Raw genomic sequence first — 17,422 nt, 5'->3', positions numbered from 1 at the left:
TCTCTCCTTTTCTTTGGAGACCTGGACATCATGTCCCAATGGAAGTTGGTTTGTGTGACCTCTGCAGTGTAGGACATGTTTATTTATTTTAACGTGTACTAAGATGCACTGCAGAGAATGCTTTGTAAGCACAACAGTGGACATTTTAGAGATGGTACAGCTTGTTTTAGTACACAGTACAGAATTACCGAGATGGTATGGAGTAAAAGCAGTGTGTTTTCCATTTCAAGATTCAAGATTCCTTTATTGTCATGTACATTGCAGATGTAATATTACACAAAACTTGCTTTAGTGTGCCGTAAGACAGACAGATTCGCTATGGGCAGAAATTGCCAGGTGCCTCCTTCTGCCAGAGAAAGTCATCGATCGTCCGTGGATTCACCTCAAGCACTCCCGCAGCCACACAGACTCCAAGAGTTTGATCGTGACGGGAAAGAAACTGTCCTTGAATCTGGTGCTACGCGATCTTAAACTCTTTCTGCCGGGAAGAGAGTGTGTCTGTGTGGGATGACTTTCAATATGGTGGGTGCTTCCCCTAGATGGAGGGGAGGGCCCTGTGTGGACAGCACCACAGATACCAACACTGAGGGCACCTCCCCCCCTCCGAAACCCTTGTGATGCTTCATGCTGCATACGGTGCATTTGGGAAGTGGGTAATGGCAGCACATCTACCCTCTGCAAGGCAGAGAGGATCCAAACATGAGTCACCTTATGTCCCGGCCATTTGCCCATCACCCATTAATACAATGACATGTATTAACTTCTTGTTTGAAAAAAAATCTCAGCTATAAAATTCTCCTACATCAAATCCCACTAAGATTTGATCTCTAAAGTCTCCTCCAGCCTTACAGGTCCTGTATTCCTGCAATTTGGACTTAACATTCCCCAACTTTAATCACACCACCAATCCGAGCTCTGAAATTCCCTCCCTCATTCTATACACCTCTTTTAAGATGCTCCCAGCTGTTTGACAAGGATTGCAAAACCATAAGTAGGCCATTCAGCCCATCAAGTCTGCCTGCCATTCCAATAATGCCTGATTTAACTGCTCTTTAATCATCCCCTTGTTTGATTTAGTGTTACAATTTGTTTAATATTATTCAAATGAGGCATGCTGGGACATCTCACTGCTTTAAGGACACAGTTGTTTCCCAGGCTTTAACTATGGATAAAACAGCTAAATCAACAATTGTTTGTATGGAATGTTATTTAGAGCCTTTTGAAATTTAGTTCAAGCCCTTATTCCAGTTGCTTTTGACATTTTGTGAAAGACACTTTCATGGCAGGATCCTCCCATGCTAAATATTGTTTATTCAGAAGAAAATACTTAACCTGTACTTACCTGGTCCGCATCTCATAGGTAAAGTGTTCTCAAGGTTACAACTCCGATGAATTTGCACCTCCCACCTTCTTGCCACCTTAAAAGCCTTGAGTTTGGAATTTTCACAAAGCATGTTTATCGCATCATAGAGTTCAACACTGCAGAAACTGGCCCTTCGGCCCAACTTGTCCATGCTGACTGACCTTGTCCCATCAGCTGATTATCCCTCCACACCTTTCTGATCCATTGGCATAACTAAATGTCTTATGAAAGGTGTATTTCTCGCCGCTTCTACCACTACGGCCCGATGGAGGGTGATCATGACAGTGGACCAGTGAGGGCTCAACGGCTGAAGGACCCACACAGGCTATGGCAGCTGGTGACTTACGGTCAAAGGCTCCACACGAGCTGCGGGTCGCTAGAGACTGGCTCGTGGCAACCAGGTATCAGAACCGGGATTCGAGAGGGTGCAGAGGACAGGAAGGGCTCCCAAAGTTGCCCTTGGTGCTGAAGGTTTTCTGATCGTGTCGGAGGTTTGGATCTTTAGCTCAGGTTGCCAGAGATTGTGGGGAATCCACAGACACTCAATGTGTTTTGCTTCTCTCTCTCTTACTGTCAGGGGTGCTGGGCAATACTTAGGGCAGATAAATGGAAATTTTGTGTAATATTACATTTTCTGTTGCATTACATGACAATAAAAGAATCTTGAATCTTGACTAGCCCACTACCCTCTGTGTGAAGAAGGATCCCCTCAGGACCCTTTTAAGTCTTTCCACTCTTACCTTGTATAGAACCATCGAACCATAAAAATTACAACACAGAAAACAGGCGCTTTGGGGCTTCTAGTCTGTGCCGAACGAATTATTCAGCCTAGTCCCACTGACCTGATCTATGATTTATCTATGTTATCCATACCTTTTTTCCCTCGACTGGGAAAAAAAAGCTATTATTTACCTCAAGAAACCAGCCTCACCGGTCTCTCTTTCCTATTGCAAGAGTCGCATGTTAATGCCTGGTTTCGCAACAGTGTGTTTGCACACGACCTTCACCAGCGAGGCCCCATTTGGAGTATTGTGTTCAGGTTTTGGTCATCGTGCTATGGGAAAGATATTGTCAAGTTACAGCGGGTGCAGAGAAAATTTATGAGGGCATTGGCAGGGCTTGTGGGCCTGAGCTGCAGGGAGAGGGTGAGCAGGCTGGGGCTTTTTCCTTGGAGCGCAGGAGGATGAGGGAGGAATAGATTGGATGAATGCATAGAAGCTTTTGTCCAGAGTAGAGGAATTAGTAACCAGAGGACTTTAGTTTGCGGGGAGTACTTTAATAGTACATTTTTTACAGAGGGTGGTGGGTGTATTGAACGGGTTGCCAGAGGAGGTGGTTGACACAGGCACTATTGCACCATTTAACAAACATTTGGATGGATAGGATAGGTTTAGAGGGACATGGACCAAATGCAGGCAGATAGGACTAGTTTAGGTGGGGTTTTTTAGGTGAGTTTAGGTGAGTTGGGCTGAAGGGCCTATTTCCACATTGTATGACCATCCACTTCTTGGCAATGACCAGCTCACTGAGGGCAGAGGCCAGATCAGGTAAACACAGGGCACTGAACAGAAACCAAAATAGTTTTAAACAGACTTTTTGCTTTGGAGAGTCCTCGCATTTTTGTAGGAAAAGTGAGAAAAAAAGACACGGTTTAAGTTATATAGACGGGGAAATTTTAAATTAAAAAAATGTTAAAATTCTGTTCCTCGTGCAGAAGACTGAAAAGAGAGGCTCAGTGGAAAATTGTGTTTCACTCTGGTGAACCAACATGGTGCCATGTTGTATCACTAATGCCCATCAAATTCTGGGCTAAAATTCACAAAAATTGGTCAAATATATGTTAATGGTGTATGCCAGGGCATCCCCCTCATGTACAGAAATGGGACCAGAGTTCTTCTCTCTGGAAATTGTTTGCAGGGCTCATGGCTTTCCCCGCTGATCACAGGGAAGCAAGTCAGTACTTAAAGAGCACCTCCCAGGGTGGGGTGGAAAACCGTATTGCTGTCATTGTACTGGTTGGCCCACCCAAGATACCGAAACTCCTCCCACTCCAGGATTCCTAATAAAGGCAATATTGTCCAATCCCTTCCCTCAGTACTGCCTTGGAATTGGGGCAACAGCATGTAAGGCGTGACTGTGTTTATAGTGATTAAAGCCTATTCATCTCAACTTCTGGACAGTCGGTTCTAATTGGTAGTGCTACACAGAGCAGCCTCAATGTGCGCCCCATGGTGCAGCTCAGAGTCGCTGCCTCACAGCTCCAGTAGGTTCAAACCTGACCTCAGCTGCTGCGTGCACTGAGTTCGCCCCTCAGCTTCCGGGCTCCAGAGAAAACAATTCATGTTTGTCCAACATCTGAGCATCCAGGATTCATGGTATCCTTTCCAAATCCTCCGTATCCTTCCTGTACATGAGCAACAGTATGCCAAGTGCAGCCAAATATCAGCAATATATCTTTACTGCCTGTGGACGCTGCAAGATTGGTTGAGATCCTCCAGCATTTCAGTATGTTTTTACTACAATCTCAGCATCTGCAGGCTCTTTGCATTTCACTCCCGTGAGAACCGTGAGATCAGCACAGTGGGAGAAGTGCTGTTGTCTCAGACCTCCAGTGATCCGGACCTGATCCAGCCTGCCGTCATTACACCCAGTGTAGGTAGATGTCTGATGTAGATGGGCTTGCAAAAGAGAATAGATGACAAAGAAATAAGCGGTGGAATGAGATTGATGGAAATGCTCCAAGAGCTAGCATGAATTTAGAATCAGATTCAGATTTATTTATTGTAAAAGTACATACATGGCATCACATACAACCCTGAGAGTCTTTTTCCTGTGGACATGGCAGAATTACTACTAATTGGCAGTGCAAAGGTGAAGGTTCCATTATTGTCACAATGCTACATTTAGAACATCCATGAAATTCCTTAACCTATGTCCACCCTGAGGCAGACAGAGAGTCTCCACTTTATCCAGCGCCCCTCACAGAAACCTACAGCACCTGATGTTCCTCGGCAGTCTCCCCTCCAAGAACCGACCAGGCCTGAGCCTGCTTAGCTTCTGAGATCAGGCAATCTCACATGTAAACAAGCAAAAGAAATATACAACTGATTGTGCAATACAGAGAGAAAAATAATCAATCAAAAGTACAGATGAAAGAGGAGGAAGTGCTTGCTGTCTTAAAGCAAATAAGGGTGAATAAAACCACCAGGGCCTGAAAAGATATTTCTTCAGTCCTCGAGGGAGGCTAGTGTAGAAATTGCAGGGGCCTTGGCAGAAACATTTGAAATTTCCTTATCCATGGCTGTGGTGGCGGAGGATTGGAGGAGAGCTCATATTGTCCCGTTGTTTAAAAAAAAGGCTTCAAAGGTAACGTTGAAAATGAGAGGCTAGAAGGCTAGATTTGGAGTATTGTGTGCAGTTTTGGTCACCTAACTACAGGAGAGGTATCAATAAGATTAAAATAGTGCAGAGAAGATTTACAAGGATGTTGCCTGGACTTCAGGAACTGAGTTACAGGGAAAGGTTAAACAGGTTAGGACTTTATTCCCTGGTGCATAGAAGAATGAGGGGAGATTTGATAGAGGTATTTAAAATTATGAGGGGTGTAGACAGAGTAAATGTAGGTCGGCTTTTTTCCATTGTGGATAGAAGAGATACAAACCAGAGGACATGGGTTAAGAGTGAAAGGGGAAATTTTTAGGGGGACCACGAGGAGGAACTTCTTCACACAGAGTGTGATGGGAGTGTGGAACAAGCTGCCAGCTGAGGTGGTGAATGTGGGCTCAATTTTAACATGTAAGAAGAATTTGGATAGGTAGATGGATGGCTGCACTATGGAGGGCAATGGACTGAGTGCAGGTTAATGGGGATAGGCAAAAAAATGGTTTGGCACAGGCTAGAAGGGCCAAAGCGGCCTGCTTCTGTGTTGTATTATTCTATGGATTTATGGTAAGAGCCCTTAAATGAGTCCCTGATTGAGTTTGTCATTGAGGAGTCTGTTGGTGGAGGGGGAGCAGCTGTTCTTGAACCTGGTGGTGCGAGTCTTGTGGCCCCTCTACCCCTTTCCTGATGGCAGCAATGAGAACAGAGCGTGTGCTGGGTGGTGTGGATCCTTGATAATTGCTGCTGCTCTCCGATGGCAACGTTCCCTGTAGATGTTCTTGATGGTGGGGAGGGTTTTACCCATGATGCCATGGACTGTGTCTACTAACTTTTGCAGGGCTTTACGCTCAGGGACAGTGGAGTCCCCATACCAGGCTGTGATGCAGCCGATCACCAAACTTTCCACCACATATCTGTAGAAATTTACCAGGGTTTCCATGTCATGCCAATAAGTCCAATGACCTCCTTCTTTATCAGAAGGAGATATGAAACTAAGTGATTAATGATGCCAACAAATTAAATTATTGACTGAAAAGCCCAGTTTAATTACTAAGCGGACAAGATTTCTAAAGGGTGATGCTGGTAAGACCTCTCTGTGAACAATTTATACAGAGGAAAATGTGCATTTCTAGGCTAGTGTGTTGCAGTGCCATTTTTAATTCTGCGTTATCAAATCAACTGTGAAATTATGGCTCTGAAGGTTGATCTTACGGAAGACAACATGCGTCTAAAATGTGCTGAGGGACATAGCTGTACAAAAAGGGATGAGCCATTTAGGATCATATAAGGAGAAACAGATTTATTGAGAGTGGTACACTTTTTTTAAATCATTTCCCGAGATGAGTTATTAATTAAATTTAGGGAATGAGTTCACAGAAGCCTTTTGTACATTAAAAGAGAGATTGGAAACCGGGACAGTACACAAAAGCTCTGGAGAAACTCAGCAGGTCACACAGCATCCATAGGAAGCAAAAGTTAAGTTGTTCGTTAGAAATCTGGAAAAACCATCAAGAAGACTGAATAAAAATGTCGGGGTGTGGGTGAAGAGGGAGGAGAGCAAGAAGGAAGGGGATGAGCACAGGTGGATACAGGTGGGAGGGTGGAAGATAAAGAAGCTGAGAAGTGATGGGGAGAGGGCAGAGGGCTGGAGACTGGCTCATGGGAGTTTGAGAAGGTGCTGAGGGCAAGAAGGGCACCCAAAGGGCATCGGGAGCTGAAGGCTTACTGATCATATTGGAGGTTTGGACATGGAGCTCGGGTGACTAATGGATTGAACAGGAGTCTGTGCGGCTGCAGAGGCTGCGGGAGCACCGGAGGCGAGTCCACGGGCACTCAATGACCCTGAAGGGACACCCTTTTGTTTCACTTTCTCTCTTACAGCAATGCTCATGGCGACTCTGTGACTTAACAGCAGGTAAAGGTTGAAATATATCATGTATATTACATTTTTGCATTATTACATGACAAAAAAGGGAACTTGAACCTTGAATATAGTTGTAGAAAAAGAGGTTGGTCATTTTGGATGAAGTGAGGCTGTTTGACTCAGGTGGTACATTTTTGGAATTCTCTCCATCAGACAAGAAATGTTCAGCTGCTGAATATGTCTATAGATGAAATCAAAAGCCTTTTGGACACTGAGGGAATCAAGCATGGGAACTGGAGGTGTAGAATCAAGCATGGTCATGTTGAAAATTGGGAGGAGCTTTGTTCTTGTATTTATTCCATTCACATGTTCTGACAAGAGTGGTTGTTGCAACCTGCCACGTATAGGAACAAGATCAAAGCCCAGTATCTCAAAACCCTGATACGTCACACTTCTGGTACACTTCAACCAGTCCCAACAACTCACCCAGGATTTCCATGCACACAGGATGCACACACAAAACTAGATTTGCTGGGGTCCTCTGAATACATGGTTCAGGAAAACAAGGGGTAGCATGGTTACTGTAGTGGATAGCGAAATGCTGTTACAGCAGCCCAGTTTCGAATCCCGCACTGTCTGTCAGGAGTTTATACAATGTCTGCGTGGGTTTCTTTCTGCTGCTCCAGTTTCCTCCCACTATTCAGAAAAACCTACTGGGATTGAAGATCAATTGGTTGTGATTGGGTAGCCCAGTCTTGTGGACCGAAGGGGCCTGTTACCGTGCTTAAATTTACCTTTGAAATCTTTTTTTTTCAACATAACCATGTTTTTTAAAAATTTTTTATAATTTTTTATTTTTCACACTGTGAACCATATCAATCAAAATACATACAAACATTTCCCTCTTAAATATACTCAGTGGTATTTGCAGTCTAATTTGCATTTTAGATCTTCTTCTTTGGCTTCGCTTCGCGGACAAAGATTTATGGAGGGGTATGTCCACGTCTGCTGCAGGCTCGTTGGTGATTGACAAGTCCGATGCAGGACAGGCAGGCACGGTTGCAAGGGAAATTGGTTGGGTGTTGGGTTTTTCCTCCTTTGTCTTTTGTCAATGAGGTGGGGTCTGCGGTCTTCTTCAAAGGAGGTTGCTACCCGCCAAACTATGAGGCGCCAAGATGCACGGTTGGAGGCGAGATCAGCCCACTGGCAGTGGTCAATGTGGCAGGCACCAAGAGATTTCTTTAAGCAATCCTTGTACCTCTTCTTTGGTACACCTCTGCCTCGGTGGCCAGTGGAGAGCTCGCCATAGAACACGATCTTGGGAAGGCGATGGTCCTCCATTCTGGAGACGTGACCCACCCAGCACAGTTGGGTCTTCAGCAGCATGGATTCGATGCTTGTGGATTCTGCCAGCTCGAGTACTTCAATGTTGGTGATGAAGTCATTCCAATGAATGTTGAGGATGGAGCGGAGACAACGCTGGTGGAAGCGTTCTAGGAGCCGTAGGTGATGCCGGTAGAGGACCCATGATTCAGAGCCGAACAGGAGTGTGGGTATGAAAACGGCTCTGTACACGCTGATCTTTGTGTGTTTCTTCAGGTGGTTGTTTTTCCAGACTCTTTTGTGTAGTCTTCCAAAGGCGCTATTTGCCTTGGCGAGTCTGTTGCCTATCTCTTTGTCGATCCTTGCATCAGGTGAAATGGTGCAGCCAAGGTAAGTAAACTGGTTGACCGTTTTGAGTTCAGTGTGCCCGATGGAGATGTGGGGGGGCTGGTGGTCATGGTGGGGAGCTGGCTGATGTCAGTCTTCAGGCTAACTTCCAGGCCAAACATTTTGGCAGTTTCTGTAAAACAGGACGTCATGCGCTGGAGAGCTGGCTCTGAATGGGCAACTAAAGCGACATCGTCTGCAAAGAGTAGTTCTGGACAAGTTGCTCTTGTGTCTTGGTGTGAGCTTGCAGGCACCTCAGATTGAAGAGATTGGCATCCGTGCAGTACCGGATGTAAACACCGTCGAACTACTGACATGATCTTTGCCCTCAGACAGCTCCAAGAAAAGTGCAGAGAACAAAACAAAGGACTCTACATCACCTTTGTTGACCTCACCAAAGCCTTTGACACCGTGAGAAGGAAAGGGCTTTGGCAAAAACTAGAGTGCCTTGGATGCCCCCCCAAGTTCCTCAACGTGGTTATCCAACTGCACGAAAACCAACAAGGTCAGGTCAGATACAGCAATGAGCTCTCTGAACCCTTCTCCATTGACAACGACGTGAAGCAAGGCTGCGTCCTCGCACCAACCCTCTTTACTATCTTCTTCAGCATAATGCTGAAACAAGCATTTTAGATCACTGGAAAGGTTATTGTCAGATGAAAATAAAAAATCTGCAGATGTTGTAAGCTTTAAAAAAATTAATGTAATTTGATTTTAATTTGGAAATATAACACAGCAAAGGCCCTTCCAGCTTATGAACCAATACATCCACACGACCAAATCTAAAACAAATCAAATGTGCTTTTGATACTCAGCATCTGTGGAGAGGGAAACAAAGTTCACGTTTTGGGTCAAGGCCCAAGTTCCGGAGAATGGCCTCTGACTCGAAACATTAACTCTGCTCACTCTCCACAGGCGCTGCCTGACCTGCTGGGTGTCTAAAAGGTGATGGTTCAGGTCAAGTTGAGATTTATTGTCGGGAGTACACACATGACATCAACTACATCCCTGAGATTCTTTTATAGGTAGTGTAAACTGTACTCAAGATAGAGTTATGTCTACAAAAAAAAAGAAAAATGTAAACAAAGCAAGAAATGAAAGCAAACTGGTTATTGGCCTTCTGGGATTTTGGACCGATCAGGTGGCTGAAGGCAGGTAATGCCAACAGGTATAGCAAGGATTTTAAAGGATGACAGTGAATTTTGGATGGGAATTATGCATTGGGGGGCTTTTGTAGCAGAAACTACAGAGTGAATGAGATCTGGATGCAAAATGAGGCAGGGTCATTGATCTGAAGGATGTCCCAAAGAGAGATAGGGAGGGAGAATCCTTGGAATGGTTGAAAATTAAATAAGTGCTATCTGAAACCGGGACATAATCTAGTTCAGTGAATAAATGGAGTAGAACTTAGTATGCTTTAAAATAACGTTAAAGCAGCCGGCATATGAATATCACATGAAGCTGATCTGTTAATACAGGTCGAGTACCCTTTATCCAAAATCCAAAATTCTCCAAAATCTGAAACTTTTTGAGCGTCGACATAATGCCACAAGTGGAAGATTTCACACCTGACCTCACTTGCCCATGTGGGGCTCCGTTGGCGCCAGTTTGTTACCAGCATTCGTCGCTGTCAGACAAAGACCATTGTTAATAAGACAAATGACTCATTAAAAAAAGCCATCCAGCAGAATTTCTAGTATTTGGTGCTGCATTTATCTTCTGTTGTAAGCAGAGATCAAGTTTTTTTTTTGGTAAGTACAAAATATTATTTTTATGTGAAATGTGAAATTCATCTCCACCTAAAATGCCAAGTTTGAGTGTAACGCGACCAGCAACATTATTGCGTGGAAAAAATAAAATCCAATGTACCATAACCTTTGATCGAAACACAGCATTGTAGGTGGAGACTGAAAGCCTGTTGTTTGTTGTTTAACAGCTGATTCAGGTATTCTGCCGATGCTACTGTGCTGTTTAGTTACCAGAAACACATTATTCCAAAATCTGAAAAAAATCCAAAATCTGAATTTTGGATAAGGGGCACTCGACCTATATTCATTTTCCTATCTGTATTCATGTGAATGCAAAATAAAGGACAAATGAATGGCTCAAGCCCAAAATGTTGGTGATGTATCTTTACCTTTGGAATATAAAGGGCACTGTTTGATCTGCTGAGTTTCGCTAGTGTTTAATGACTAAGATGGCACGTTTCTTGTGGTTCCCAGTCCCTCACAGATGAATTAAGTATTTTGACCATATTGTAACTGATAGCAGCCAACAACAATGCTGAATCCACCTAATTAAACAACAAACTCAATCAAATACTCATTTAAATACATTTGCATATTATTAATTTCTGAATATTTATTTTTCTCCGTATTGCATTTTGTTTACATTTCTTTCCCTGTTTACATCTCTCTCTCTCTCTCTCTCTCTCTCTCTCTTGTATACATATCATTTTCTTGAATTGTCGATCAGGAGAAATTCTCCCTGGCCCACAGAAAAAGAGAATCTCAGGGTTGTATGTGATGTCATACCAATAAATCTGAACTTTGAATGCATTTTGGCTGGAGCCCCATAGTGCTTCTTTGGAAGGAGACCAAAAGATGTTCTTTTCTTCCCAGTTCTGACAAAGGTCCTTTGAATCTTCCCACAGATGAGTTTTTCCTGTTTTCCAGATCTGTATCATCTGCAGTCATTTTGTTTTTCATTTTCATACACTTGTCCCCACTGAATGGCTGTGACTCAGACAGTGTAGCCCTCCCGCACTAATTTTCACTTGGGTTTCCACTGGAGTATGACTTGAATCCACATCCTCCTACCTCTAAGGCAGCTGCAGCTAATACTTGACTGTGAATGTAGAACTGAGCATCTTGTTTGTTTTCTGACAGCTATGGCAAACATGTGCAGCACTTTAAGGTTCTTCGCGATAAAGAGGGGAAATACTACCTGTGGGTCGAGAAGTTTCTCTCTCTGAATGAGCTCGTGGACTTCTACAGGACGACTACAATTGCAAAGAAGCAACAGATTTTGCTGAGAGATGCAAACCCCGACGAAGAGGTAAAACGTGCAAAGGAGCTGCAAAAGGAATTCTGTGCATTTGTGTGTGTGCATGAGAGTTCGTGCATGTCTGAGTCTGTAGGTCTCCATGTGTATTTGTATATGTTTGTGCACGCATCTGTGCACATGTTTGTGTGGCATTTGTGTCTAGGTGTGTGCATGAGTGTTCATGCATGTGTCCATGCGTGTATGCATGTTCATGTGGGTGCGTTTGGGTAGGTGTGTGCGCGCGTGGGAGTCTGCATATTCCGGAAAGCTATTTTTGTTAGCTTACTTCTATGTATATTCGTGAAAATTCTACTCTACAATCTCAAAACCATGGGAACCTTAGAAGTTGTGAACTTCTACACCTTTCATTTATATAGCTTTATCTTTGCTTAATGATCTTGCATTGATTTAATTTTCTTTTTCAATGGCTTCAGCCTCAATGGACATCAACACCAGTCATTTCATCCCCTGAAGAAGGACTCAAGCCCAAAACATTGGTTATATACCTTTATCTCCTGTGGACACTGCAAGACCGGCTGATTTTACTACAATCACAGTGTCTGCCACCTTTCGTGTCTCACTTGGACCAATGGTCATGATTACTCAGGTCATTTTTAATTCCAAAATGGTGAAGGATGGAGATGTTTTTTCTAATACCTGGACAGGTGGACAAAGATTCAGGGCTGTTCTCAAAGCCTCCTAGGAGAAACGTAACATTTCCACTGATGGGAGTTCCCAGCACATCACCGGTCAAAGTGGAGATGCAGCATTCAGGATGAGAATCTGAGTCAGTATATTTGGAGATAGCAGGACCCCATTAAGGATAGCAGAAGAAGGATGCCACCTCTCAAATTATCCATCTATCCTGCACACCTGGCACATCCTGCCCTGCCTCTAGTCACCCCACATTGGCCTCATAAGTCATCTCAAAACTGGAGTGAAATAATTCATCGTTAATCCTGAGGGTCTGCCTGAGACAGAGGGGGATACAGTGGCTTCCTGCTTTCATCATGACTTGTCACTCTAGTTAGCCCTGCTGACATTAAATCCTAAGAGTGAGGATAATGGTGAAATGTCACCATCAGGATCTGCCAGATTTTCCTTAATCTCTCAACTAGAAACATTTGTTCTATTTTTCCAATTGATTCTAATCAAAACAAATATTTTACAAAATATTTTCCAGCAAGGTTAATATTGAAGGTTTTTTTTTTAATCATTCCTGGCTAATCTACAATTCTCCATTCTGCATAAATTGAGTGATGACTTTACTCCACATAGGTAACCCTGTCATCTTAATTCTCCATTCCCACCCCCCCCCCCCCCATGATGTAAGCATTGGGAAGAGCATCCCATCTTTTGCCTGGGTACATTCTAGCCCAGGGGTTCTCAACCTTTTTCTCCGACTCACATCCCACTTTAAGTAATCCCTATGCCATCGGTGCTCTGTGATTAGTAAGGGCTTAAGGTGGGATATGAGTGGGAAGGGAAGGTTGAGAATCCCTGCTCTAGACCCAATTGTTACTGAAATATTTTTATTGAGAAAAATTGTCATTGGCCCGTTTCCTTTGGCTTTCTGAAACCGTGCACATCACGAGTCAATTAGGTGCGACGAAAACAATGGTTCTCAATCTTCCCTTCCCACCCACATCCCACCTTAAGTTATCCCTTACTAATCACAGAGCACCGATGGCATAAGGAATACTTAAAGTGGGATGTGAGTGGAAAGAAAAAGGTTCAGAACCACTGGTTTAGAGTAATGCCAGGGATGGTGGTGGGGAGTGGTACATTAGGAACATTTAGAAGACAGGCACAGGGATGTAGGAAAAATAGAGGATTGCGGGCTGTGAGGTAGGTAAAGATTAGATTGATGGTGGAATAGGTTTATGTAGATTGGAAGTAAAAACACAATGCTGGAGAAACTTAGCTGGTCAAACAGTGCATGTAGCAAAAATAAAGATACATAATCAACGTTTTGGGCTTGACCCCCTTCATCAAGGCATAACCAATGTTCTTTGATGAAGGCCTCACGTCCAAAAGGTTAGTTCTGTATCTTTACCTTTGTTACATGCACTGTTTGACCAGCTGAGTTTCTCCAGCATTAACTTTTTACCTTTGTAGGCTGGGTATTTATTCCCTGGAGCATAGGGATGATCTTATAGAAATATATGATGCATAGTATTTTCCGCAGGAGAGAACGAGAGGGCTAAGGTTTAAGGTGAGAGAGGAGATTTAAGAAGGATCTGAGGGGCATCGTTTTCACTCAGAAAGTGGTCTGTGTCTGGAACAAGCTGCCAGAGGAAGCTATAGAAGTGGGTACAATTCTGACATTCAAAAGACATTTGAACAAATACATGGACAGGAAGGGTTTAGGATACGGGCCAAATGCAGGCAAAGTGATGAGCCAAGATCCATCTTGTTTGGCATGGATGGGATGGGCTGAAGGGCCTGTTCCATGCTGTATGGCTTGATGTTTCTAATGCTCCTGAGGGAGAAGGTCTACCATTGTTACTTCATCTGGCTTAACGTGACTCCAGGCCGACCATTGTGGCTGACTCTTAACAGTCTCTTCTGTTCATGAGCAAATGGGGAGGGCAATAAATGTCAGCGTTGCTGGTGACATCAAAATCTTGTGAAGGAAGGAAGGAATGAAAGAAGGAAGGTAGGAAGCAAATTGATAATGCTCCAAAGCACCATTGGACATTTACAATGGGGGTGAGGGGGGGTCTTGTGTTGATTTATGGATGGCTGAACCATGCGCTCACTATTCAGGGTGTTTTAAACCATTCACTCTTTTGCCACAGCTGGACAAACCCATGCACGTGCAGGCTTGCTTTGACTTTTCCCCACAAGATCGATCGGAGCTGATCTTTTACCGAGGTGATATCATTGAGGTGTTGGAGTGTATGGACGCGAACTGGTGGAGAGGAAAGTGCAACGGCCGCATCGGCTACTTCCCACGGAACTACGTCCAGCCAATTGTATAACTGCCCTCGGCAGCAGCAGGACCTAATTGCGAACGACAAGAAGAAGCCTTTCACGTCATCTCTTCCTTTTTTGTGTCAGGCCTGATCCCAGCATCAGTGACTAAACTTCAGTGGTACTTCACTGTACTTCAAATCTGCTTTGGGATATCCTGAGATTATGAAAGACGTTATATAAATCCTTCATTGACTAAAGTATAAAATTCTATTTTCTTTCCTTCTGTGTAACATTTTGTGCACGACTTTATTTGCTTTATACTTGGATCATTGCAGCCTCATTTTGATGCAGAATCTAAAATTAATCCTGAGAAGTTATCCACAGATCCAAGGACACATAAACCTTTGACTGCTAACGACATTACAGTGCATGTTTAATAGTACTGACTGCAAACCTCCAACTATCTCTGTTACATTTAAGAGCGTGGTAAAAGAGGTCATCTTCACAAATAAAATGTACAGTATAGAATTTTGGTCTCTTCCCTTTTTTTGATACATTGGTCTGTCTCTTGTCAGCAAATGCCACAGATTTAACCAGCTCAAAGTTGTTTGGTGCATCCTGCTAACGACAGAAGTGTACACCATCCCAAGAATTTAGATTTAAATTTTAGATTTACACGTACAGCATGGCTACAGGCCCTTCTGGCCCCTGAGCCCATGCCGCCCAATTACACCCATTTGACCTTCAACCCCCCCCACCCCCTTTATCCCCAGTACATTTTGAACGATGGGAGGAAACGAGAGCATACGGAGGAAACACACGCAGACACGGGGAGAATGTACAAACTCCTCACAGGCAGTGCCGGATTCGAACGCCGGTCGCTGGCGCTGTGTGTAACAACATTGCACCAACCGCTACACAAACATCCTGCCCAATGTAGCAAGAATGAGTAAGCCCATGTAAATTTTAGTTTTAAATGCTATGGGCAAAACAAACATACTTTTAGCGATAAATCCTGTGCAATTCTACCCTCAAAGAATACTGAAGGTAGAAGGGGCCACATAGAAAGACAAGGAACCTTACAGATTCATTTCAACTCACACTGGAGATGTCAATTCCTTTACAAAAAAGAGATGCTTTCATTTTCGAGCTATCAGGTGCCTACGACACATTGGTTGGGGTTAGTGTCATTCATAAACCTCGAGTTGTGATCATTAGTGATACCAACAGAGAAATTGCTGGCTCTGGACAAAGCAGGAAGTGGGAATGAATGCCAGCAGAAACTGCCTCCTCCTGCGATGTAACATTTCGATGATCCGATGCCCCTCAGATGCATGCATCCTGGGACTCAATCACAATGTGCTGGGACTAGCAGCATTGGTGAGAGAAGACGATGAAGCGTTCCAGCCCAATACATCAACCATTCCTTTACTCCCACGGATGCCGCTCGACCTTTTGAGTGCCTGCAGCAGAGTGTGTAGAGATTCAGATTCCAGCGTCCGCATTCTCCTGTGTCTCTGCCCACTGGGGACGCCCCTGATTACTTTATCTGCACTGAAACATCTCTTGATGTCGCTTAATCAGTATTCCGTGCAGTTATCTAAATGTGCTCGAGCAGACATGTCTGTGAAATGGCTCAACGTCAAACAAGTCCTCGTCTGTTGTATAATGCAAATTGCCTTACTCAATAGGTAAAGACGAGGCTATACTGCCTTCACCAGGCAGCTCAGCAAGGGGCTACCGAGTGCTGACATCAACATTATCACACTCCTGGATTTCTTGAACAAAAACCGATTTTAATGATCAACTGTCTCATACTACAACAGTAAGATCAAAACTACAAAAGCTGCAGATCAGAAATGAGCTCACACCTGATATGTCAGAATCTGTATTCTCCCTCTCTTACCCTCCCTCCATCTCTCCTCCTCCCTCCCTCCTTTCCTCTATCCTTCTCTCTCTCCGTCCTTTCTTTCTCCATCCTTTTCTCTCTCCAACCTTTTCTCTCCATCCCACACTCTCTCTCTCCCCTCCCCCCCCCCCCCCCCCCCCCTTGGTCCCCATCAAGTATTGTCAGTGTTTTCCACTTTAAACTATGAGTAATGTGGGGGAATAAGCAATTTGGGAATTGAGAGCAGTATATTGATCACAAATTTGCATGGTCATTTTTATATTAAAACGCAGCAAATGTGTTTCACAAGTGAATTATTAAACAGGATATGTTAGGAAAGCTAACCAGAGCATGGATTAAGGAGGCAGGTTAAAGGAACCATCTTAACACAGGAGGGAGAGATAGAGAGAAGAAATTTCAGGAGTCCAGGGTCTTGCCAGCTTTCCAGGATCATATTGCCTTCCCCTTTCTCGCCTCCATCCAAGCAAATCCCATTCTTCCCATTGAAGAGAAAGGAGAATTGGATGAAGGCAGAGACTTTGGTACATTATAGGGCTGGAAAAAGGATTCAGCAATCAGGGTTTAACGTGAACTAAAATACCGTACCTCTTGCACAACCCTGGATCTGTCCTCAGGATGGAGAACCTGGTGGAAGGCAGTTGATCCACAGGTTCCACTGATAATGCCATTGTAGGAACACATGCCTAGCCCACTAAACCCAAATCCTAACGTACATTCAGGCCTTTTTCAGGTGTAGCGTCATTTTTTTCACTCAAGCGAAGTATGCATACAAGAAAATGTTCACCGAAATGAGAATGATCGCATTTATACAACACACCCGGGCCCAGAATGGGTTCTCGTGGATATGGGTGAGGTTGCACTGTCTGGCCACGCTGTGTCTGCTTGTCTTCATATTGCAGAAGAGACTGGCCCATGCCCATTTCCGTGATACAGCCTCCTCTGTATCTAACACCCAAAAGAACAGAATGACATTAGTAAATCATGAAGGAAAGGTGAAGATTACCAACAGGTATTGAAGAAATAGTAGAGGTTAAAAAGGAGTTGAGTTCTAAGTTTAATAATAACATTATAGTGAGAAGGGTTCCTCTGTGAGCAGTCGAACAAGTTATCTCTACATTCATACAGTCGTCTGAGGCACACAATTTACAGTATCCAGTTACAATGAAAAGGAGGATTGATTAGCGTCAAGCAATGCAACATGATAGCACTGTCATGGGTTCATTTATGAGCC

At 43.8% G+C, this 17,422-nt stretch overlaps 2 protein-coding genes across 2 annotated transcripts in view; one reads left to right on the top strand and one right to left on the bottom strand.

The window, feature by feature from the left end:
• Positions 1-14,810, top strand: part of LOC138747564 (GRB2-related adapter protein-like) — a 54,614-nt gene extending 39,804 nt beyond the window's left edge. Inside the window, exons 4-5 of the mRNA XM_069906889.1 lie at positions 11,207-11,375; positions 14,165-14,810. Coding sequence (XP_069762990.1) covers positions 11,207-11,375; positions 14,165-14,347 — 352 coding nt within the window. The 3' untranslated portion in view covers positions 14,348-14,810. The remainder of the gene's footprint in view (positions 1-11,206; positions 11,376-14,164) is intronic.
• A 2,132-nt stretch (positions 14,811-16,942) lies between these two features.
• The window catches only part of LOC138746570 (sodium/glucose cotransporter 4-like), an 18,308-nt gene continuing 17,828 nt past the window's right edge, over positions 16,943-17,422 (bottom strand). The window contains exon 7 of the mRNA XM_069904859.1: positions 16,943-17,136. Within this exon, the coding sequence (XP_069760960.1) occupies positions 16,943-17,136 (194 nt within the window). The remainder of the gene's footprint in view (positions 17,137-17,422) is intronic.

The sequence above is a fragment of the Narcine bancroftii genome, chromosome 12 (genome assembly GCF_036971445.1).
Source record: "Narcine bancroftii isolate sNarBan1 chromosome 12, sNarBan1.hap1, whole genome shotgun sequence".
NCBI lineage: Eukaryota > Metazoa > Chordata > Chondrichthyes > Torpediniformes > Narcinidae > Narcine > Narcine bancroftii.
The sequence above is the reverse complement of the archived record's forward strand: the minus strand, read 5'-3'. Positions and strand labels throughout refer to the sequence as shown.